We start from the raw sequence: 8946 nt of genomic DNA on the forward strand, positions 1-8946 counted from the left end.
CGGCTCAGCAATCAGCTAGCTGCAAGAGGACCCAGGGTGCACCCCCAGACCCAGGACGCACCAGTCACCGAGCTGGGGGGAGCAGATGTGCACACTCCCCAGCAGACCCAGAAGTGGACCGGAAGTACCTCTGGTCCACTTCCAGGTCTGCTGCTGAGCACGCTGGGAAGCCCCCAGTGCTCCTGTGGGATGCTCCCTGCACCCCAGCATTCACTAGTCGCTTGCTATATTGAGCTACATAGAAAAAACATTTAAAGCTATGTCTATGTCCAAATCATCAAATCTTTCCGAATCTCTCCAAATCAATTTGGAGGGTTCCGATTTAATTCAGAGAGATTCAGGCTGAATCTCTGCTGAATCGAATCAGGGACCAAAGCTTCGCACAGCCGTACTAATCACATATTTTAATGTGCAATTTATTACAAACCCCATTGAGATTACATACATAATTGCCATATTTGATGCAATGTGTTTATTTGTAAAAACAAGCCCATTACATATGTGTGTATGTGTGTACATATTTTACATAAGACGCATGTGCACATGCGTGCGCGCGCGCACACACACACACATCTATCTATATCTATATACATATTGTCCAGCAACAGGAAAACTGCCCTTGCCCAGCTCCTCCCAACTCTTCAGCCAGGGAGAGCTGGAGGCTGGGGCTGCTAGCACAATGTAACTATATATATATTTATATATATGGTTTCTTTTTGCAAATAAATTGTATTCAATTCAGCAGTAATTCCTAATTTCAATAACCATATAATTTCATCTCAATGTGGTCTGTAATAAATTGCACATTAAACATCTGAATAGTTACACTGTAAGAATAGCATCCTTTCAGTCCATAGATATGATCCTTAGGGCATTTTTGTTTGTTTGGGGGAGTGGTTTATTTGCTGACAATATGCTTTTGGTACTATATTTGGGATGAGAACACATTCTTGGAGCAATGCTTTTTCAAGCATTGGTTTGAAGTACTCAAGAGATTAGAAAAGTTAGCAGGAAACCCAAGATAAATGAATTGCTAGGCAACAAACTAAGGAAGTGTTCTTTACTATGTTCTGAAATGTATCACCTGATTGTACCTTCATATTTGTTCCTTTCTTAATAAGTTTGCACTCTGGCAAAGCTATGAGAAGGAGCTGGATTTTATTCTTGTTTTTTTATCTATCAAAAATAGTTAATTATTAGCTTAAATTGCCTTGACAAATTCTGCCATCTATTAGTCATACTTGTGTGGCTATGAGGTTACACAGGTGTGACTGAAGTCAGAACATAACCATGACATCCCTTGTTACTTCTGATAATACCTGTGTCAGAAATAATTTAAGGGAAATTGTTCATGCCTTTGTACATTAAAAATAAAGTCAACAAAATTAGCACAGTCAAAAATTGTGCTGTGTTAAAAATAAGCAATGTGAAATACTAAATAGTAGTTTTGATTCATCAAGGAAATCATTGCATTGACTTCAATGATCAAGCTATGTTTGTCCATTTTCAGTGCCTTGCTGATGTCTACATTGCAGTATGTTCTACTGTATCTTGCAAAATGCAGCTATTGGAAAATAATATTTAAGCTTGGATATCCTTATTTTATTTAGTTCTGTTTTGGGTATTTTTTGATTAATTTTGGGATTCTTTTAGTTAAATGTGGTCTTTTACCATTTCTGCATGTGATTTTTTTTCCCCAGTTTTCTGCAACATGCTTTACCTCATAATGTACATCGTATGTTTTTGAAAACAAATTTGGTTTTATCCCATCTAAATCTATTGTTAATTAGCGCTAATGAATAAAATATATTTCAGAGTGGAGTTGGCCATAATTTTTTAAACCAAAAGATTGTTGTTTGTTTTTCTTTATGAAAAATGGTAATTCTTCAAAAATGAAAAAAAGAATTGAGAAGATGTTTGATTTTATCCAATGTTTATTTTTCAAGGAAATGCTAGCATTTTCAATAAAAGACAGCAATACCATTATAGAAATATTTTGTTTAACAAAAAGCTAGCTCTGAATAAATTATGCTTGCAATCAGCATTTTGACAAAGATTTTAGACCCTTTCTGTTAACATTGTGTTTTAAAAAAACTGAAAAATAGGTCTATTTTTGAAGTATATGGAATGAAAACTTTTTTCCTTTAGTCTTCAGATACTTTTCAGATACTTTATAGTACTGAAATTGTCTGTTAAATAATCATGAAGAGTTCTTTTTCTTTATGGTTGCCTATTCCTGTATCTGACATGTTACCTAATTCCTATTCTCATATTCCACAAACATAAATGGTGAAAAGAAGAAAGATATTACCAATAATCCATTGGTTCATTTTTTCTGTTCCTTAGAGCTGGGAGAGATTAAAAATGTCACTACTACTCAGCCCTCACTAGAGCTTGATGGCTTGGAAAAATATACTAACTACAGCATTCAAGTGCTGGCATTCACACGAGCTGGAGATGGAGTCAGGAGTGAGCAAATTTTCACCCGCACTAAGGAGGATGGTAAGAGCTAAGCACTTCTCCATAGCCAGCTTGACACCATGCATTACTGTGTAGTACTTTGTCCTTAGTTTTTTAAAGCAGTATGTTTGCCACCTCCAACTTGCCTACACAGATTAGGATTTGCACATATTGGCTGCGTCTAGACTTGCCAGGGCTTGCCGTTTGTGGTGCCACAAACCTCTTTGAGGCACCACAAACTGCACATGGCAAACATTAAAATGTACCCGACACCGCAAATTTGCAGCATGAGGAGAAAAAGCCCCCCCCCCCCAATTTCCTGATCACAAAAAAATAGCAAAAAATGGCACAGTGCATACTCAGTAAGCATGTGGTGGGACACATGGAGGTTGGGCTGTCCAGAGCAACACTCTGGCTGCTGACCAGGCCTCTGTACTGCCCAACCTATGCTCCAGCTCTCCCTGTGTGAAGAGTTAGGGGGAGCTGAGCAAGGGCAGTTTTCTAGGCCTGTGTGAAGTGGCTAGTATTTGCTTCGGATTTGGGTTTGGCCAATTCGGGGGGACAGTGATTTGAGTCAGTGATTCGAATCACTGAAATCACACAGGCCCATCCCCTGCTCACGCTCCCAGCCCCAGCAATGGCTGCCCTGCCCACCCCAGCTCCTGCACTTTGAAAAAAAAAAGCCCTGACTCACCGGGTGCTGCTGGGTGGGGGGGATTCCCTGCTGCCCCCCACTGCACCATGCTTCATGGGGGGGCTCTGCACGAGCCCTCCACCCCCGCACTGTCCCAGCCCCACACCCCCATGACTGACCCGCCCACCCCAGCTCTGGCCCTTTAAGAAAAAATAAACCCCCAACCCCCCCAGGGTCACTGGTTCCTTCCCAGTGGGGGCGATCCCTGCTGCCTCCCAATGCCCTGCACCATGTGGGGGCTCTGCATGAGCCCCCCGAAGCCCTGAGGCTGTTGCAGGAGTCGGAGAGCCCTGGGGTATCTTGGGGTTTTTTTTTCTTAAAGGGCTGGACTTGGGGTGGACGGGGCAGCTATGGGGAGTGGGGCTGAGGGAGTGGGCAGGGCAGGGAGCTCGTGGCAGAGCCCCCCATGCAGCATGGGCCAGTGGGGGGCAGCAGGGCTTGCCCCCCCTGTCCAGCAGCACCCAGTGAGTGGGGGCTTTTATTTAAAGGACCTGGAGTTGAGGCTGGGCGGGGCAGCCATGGTGGGGTCTGGGAGAGCGCGTGGGGGTCAGGGGCACTCAGGGGATCTAGGGGAGCAGGCAGAGGATGGGGCCTGGCGGGGTTCCCCCTCATGGTTGCCTCCCCTCTCCTGCTCCTACTTACCAGCTCCGAGACTGGGTCCAGCTCCCTGCTGCAGCGGATGGGAACTGCCCAAATCGTCAAAGCTCTCTGAATCTTTTCTGAATCAATTCGGACCTTTTTATTGGTCCCCTGATTTGGTTCAGATTTGGAGATTCAGCTGAGTCTCCTCTGAATCAAATCAGCACCTGAAGCTTTGCACAGCCCTACAGTTTTCCCATTGCAGGACAATTTGTCCCTCAACAAAGCACATGTGCAGGGGCCTGCACTATGGCAATGTTTGCCATTGCAAGCACATACCCTTGCATGTCTGGATGCATCCATTTAGTGCAACATAAAAACTAGGCCTTTTTGTATATTCTTTCCTTTGTTGACAAGTTAAGAATTAACATGGCAATGCAGGAAATTGTGTACGCCTGTGGTGAACTTTAAGCACGTGAGGAGTGATTTTTTTTCACAAATGTAACAAAAACCTGTTTAGCCAGATTGACTTTGGGGGAGGGGGGGAGGGGGTTAATTGTCCTTCAGACATTTTCCTAATTCTTTTTAAAAAGTTTAAAATGGGGAAAAGTATGTTTTGTTAACACTTTCATAATGTACTATATGGCCGACGGGATTTTCCTCAAACTAAAAAAAATCAGTCACACACAAGAACATTACAAACCTGAAAAGAAAAAGAAAAGAGTTCTCCCCTTTCTTAACTCAGGTAAGAAAGCAAACAAGCAAACTTGGATACGTTTATGTCCAATTCATAATGTAAGAAAATAAATAAGCATATGAGAAAGGTTATATAGAAACTCCTTTACTATAGAGATCACTCTAGGCTGCTGTAATACACTATGTCTCTGAACTCCAAAAGCAATGAGAGTTAGGAGACAAACCTGTTCCCATGCTTTTGAAAATCTCATGAAGCACCTTTCTTTGTCTTTGGAAATTTAACCCCAAAAATGTTTTTACAACAACTGGACATAAAATCAAGTATAAAGGTGTATCTACATGAGACACTAACTGTGCAGTATCCTAATACCACTGAGCAATAGCCTGCTGGGCAAAACCCATGCTAATATGCTACTGCATGGTAGTATTAAGCTGCTGCGCAGTTAGCATCTGAAAGAACTCATGCGCCAGCAGTACTGCACAATAGCACAAGCTACTGCGCATTGATTTAGTACTTGGCTATCCAAGTACTAAACTTAATGCACAGTAACTATGCACACCAATGAGCGTGTAGTTGCAGCCTAAAGCAGGCTAATAGTATTTCTTTTAAAATGTCTTCAGGGAATTTACAGTATTTTTTTTCAAATAAATTTCCCAGTTTTGGGAAAAATATTTAAAATGTCTGTAGTGAGACTTGCAAAAGTGCTTTAGGGAAGTTAAAATCCCAACTCATAGTGAAAATCAGTGCATGAATGTATGTGATTAATTTAATGCAAGTTTTCAAATAAACTTTTTCAGATAGTTCTTAAACTTACATACTTACTTGCATGTTTTATAGTGGTGGAGTGGTGTTTAGGAGAATAAAGCCCCTAATTAATATTTCTTGTCATTATTCACTCAACCCTAGGTAGGCTATTCATTCCTAGGCTGTTTTTATTTTCACCATTTACATATTTCCTTTTATTACTTTGAACAAAGAAAGGTTAACAGCAAAATCAGAAGTATGTCTCATAATTCCTAAATGTAGTTCTGCCTCCAGCACTCAGTAGAAGCAGCTGTGTGTGAACTCCTTTATCCAGTCAGCAGCAGTTACACTCTAAAACTGCTTCAGGATTCTGCTTCCTACTCTGTGGGCATGTATACATGTACTATTAATATAATATAGGCTTACTGCATGGTAAAATACTGTACAGTAAACCTTCCCTGGGCGTGCATCTATATGTGCACCCGATTGGGAGCAAATCTGTTCCCAATGGGAGAAGCCCAGTACAAGGCTGCTCCTGCCCCGTTCTGCCTTCCTGCAACAGCTGGGGGGGATCTCCAGGCTCCCCGGGGATGCTAACCTGGCAGTGAGCACAAGGACCGGTCCTGATGTGCATGGGGCCACGAGAGCTCTGCTGGGTGCAGCAGCAGCTGTCTCCTGGCCCCGTGTACATCAGGAGGGGTCCTGATGTGCAGATGGCTGGGAGACAACTGCTGCTGCACCCAGCAGAGCTCTCCCAGCCCTTTGCATATTGGGAGACATAGATGCCAGTGAGCCCCATGCCCAGTGGCACTTCCCTGCCTGGCAGGGGGCTTACTGGAAGCTGTCCCACTCCTGGGGCAGCTGTCAGTGAGCGTCCAGCTGCCCCAGGAGCAGGACAGGTCCTGGCCAGCCTCCTGCTGGGTGGGAAATCACCGCCAAGCTGGAGGCTTATTGGTAGCTGCCACAGGAGAGGGACAGGTCCCAGCCAGCCCCTTGCTGAGCAGGGAATCCCCACCTAGTTAGGGATATGCTGGCACAGGACAAGTCCCAGCTAGTCCCCTGCTAGTTGGGGAGTCCCTGCCACTGGCAGTTGCCACAGGAGCAGGACAGGTCCCAGCCAGTCCCCGGGACAGCTGCTAGTGCACCACCAGCTCAGCAGGGAAGCAGAGATTTCCCCATTCCTGGTGCTGCATGGCTCCCAGGTCTTGTGGGGAGTTGGGAGCCATGCAGCACTGGCACAAGTTGGGGGAGAAAGTAACCCCATCATGGTGCTGATCAGCTCCTGGCTTCTGGGAGCAGTGCCATTACTAGGGACAGAGAACTCCTCCATCCCCTGTGGCCAACTGCAAGTATAGCTGACCGGGAGCAAATTTCTTCCCGGTCAGCGTCTACACTATTGCTACTGTGCAGTAACTTTTGTGCAGTTAATCTAAAACCTGTATTTGCAGGTACTAGCTAACTGCACATTAGACTATTTTACTGCATAGTAAATGCCATGCACATGTAGATGGTGACACTTTACTGGGTGTGTCTACGTGAGATGCTATGTCGCCTTAGCACTGAGCAATGGCAATGTAGCTTGTCGCTGCGGCAATGTCGCATCAGTGGGTACAGTAGGGATAGAAACAACCTGTGCACCACTGGGACTGTACAGTGACTATGTAGTAGGTTCACCCACTGTGTAGTAGATTTGTGTTCTGAGCAGTAAAGCTTCTTGTGTAGATGCACCCAGTATGGTTTATCCACACCTCAAAAGAAATGGTAGTCCCTTTAAGTCCTTTCACAGGACAATTTGTTTGCACTGTCAGGATTTCAAATCAGAGATCATGTGACATTCCAAAATATTTTGAGCTTGGAATGTTATCATCATATCTCTAGCTTAAAGAAAAGTCTAAAAAATGAAGACATCGTACAGTAACATGTTCTCAAATTATTTTTGCATCTATGTAACCGTATTTGTAAATATTTCACTCTTGTGCTTCCACACTGAGGGATCAGTTGCCATGAGTAGGCAACATTATTCCATCATACTTCAAGGAAGATTCCATCTCAGGGAGCTCAAATTCTTCTCAGACCACCCCTGAATACAAATGGACTGCACCCCGACTTCATGGAGAGTGAGGCATACTACCTTATGCATCCCCGCTCAACTTAGCTGGCCAGTCTCACAATAGAAGAAGAGCAGAGGTATGACTCCAAATGATACAAGTCATGGCAATCATAGACATTTAAGAACTCTGCTAGTTCCTTCCTCTGTCCTGAGGCAGGATCATGTGTACTGATACTATCCTAAAAGTCTGCTTAACCTTTGAATTGAAATCTTCCTTGAAGTATGCTGGAACAATGGTGCCTACTCATGGCAACTGAATTTAGTGTGGAAGCACCAGAGTGAAATATTTACAAATAGTTACATAGATGAAATATCATTTGAGACCATGTTATTATATATTACTTGTTTAATTTTTTTAAACTTTTCTTTAAGCTAGAGATATGACGATAAAATTCCAAGCTCAAAATATTTTGAAATGTCACACCATCTCTGATTTGAAATCCTGACAGTGCAAACAAATCATCCTGTAAAACAGGGGTGGGCAAAATGCAGCCTACGGGCTGAATGCATCCCACCAGGCCATTCTATCTGGCCCGTGAGGCCCCTGAAAAATTTAGAAAATTCATATTTATCTGCCCCTGACTGCCTGCCATGCAGCCCTCTATGGCTTGACAAAACTCACTGAGCAGCCCTCTGCCTGAAATAATTGCCTGCCCTTCCTGTAAAATGACTTAAAGGAACCACCATTTCTTTTGAGGTGAGGATAAACCATACTGGATGCATCTACACAAGATGCTTTACTGCTCGGCAGATTAATTTACTACATGGTGGGTGCATCTACTACATAGTTACTGTGCAGACTCAGTGGCACACGGGCTGTTTCCAACCCTACTTTTTCAGTATCTCATTGTTAACTCCTAAGGTGCACAAAGAAACCTGTTCCTGAACTCGGAAAGCACAGACTCTTTGATGGTTGACTGCTATGCAGGGGTGCAAATGGAGGGCTCTTTTAACCCTAACCCTCTTTTCTGTGAAGCCATGCAACAGTCAAACACACTCTGGTCCTGAGGTAGTGAACCCAAACTTTCTGGGCATTGTGAAAGTCTGCTCAATGATTTTATTGTTTATTTCAGTATCAGAACATCTCATCAGAGATATCTACTTAGATAATATCACTGTTTCATATCTTGTGCCAGTTTCACTGCACTCCTTTATTTTTTTCTTTTCCTTCAGTAGGAAGTCTTCCTTATAAAATCAATGACATATTGTGTCCCCCCTGTTTCTGTGAAAGGCAGATCATAGCCATTTGTCACTGACATATCAAAGGTGCAGCTTGAAGATACATGTCCAGGATTATCAAATGTCTTTACACCACCTAAAATTGACAAAATCTTTTCACCTCAAATAGTAAAATAAATTATTAACGCCAAATGATAAAGGAAGGGCCTGGACAAAATAAGTTTATATTTAGGCATCTTGTAATGGTCATTTCGGTTTTTAGACACCAGAGGTCAGACAGCTGCTGTTAAGCTTAAAAGTGAAAGAGATTCCAACTAATAAAATGAAGTGAGCCTTTCTTTTAAGATGACACCGTTTATGGTTTTGTCTAATTTCTCCCTGAGAGCCTTCAAAAAAGTGAAGTATTCCTATCAGAGATCCTTCTGGCAAAATGAAAAGTGGATTAGAAACTTCCTGATTTAAAAATTAATTGTATTTTTCCCT

The 8946-nt window shown here is 43.1% G+C and overlaps 1 protein-coding gene across 1 annotated transcript in view; it reads left to right on the top strand.

Moving 5' to 3' along the window:
* DSCAM (DS cell adhesion molecule) overlaps positions 1-8946 on the top strand; it is a 758565-nt gene that overhangs the window by 632611 nt on the left and 117008 nt on the right. Inside the window, 1 exon segment of the mRNA XM_006024681.1 lies at positions 2347-2502. Coding sequence (XP_006024743.1) covers positions 2347-2502 — 156 coding nt within the window.

This window comes from Alligator sinensis, unplaced genomic scaffold (genome assembly GCF_000455745.1).
Source record: "Alligator sinensis unplaced genomic scaffold, ASM45574v1 scaffold424_1, whole genome shotgun sequence".
NCBI lineage: Eukaryota > Metazoa > Chordata > Crocodylia > Alligatoridae > Alligator > Alligator sinensis.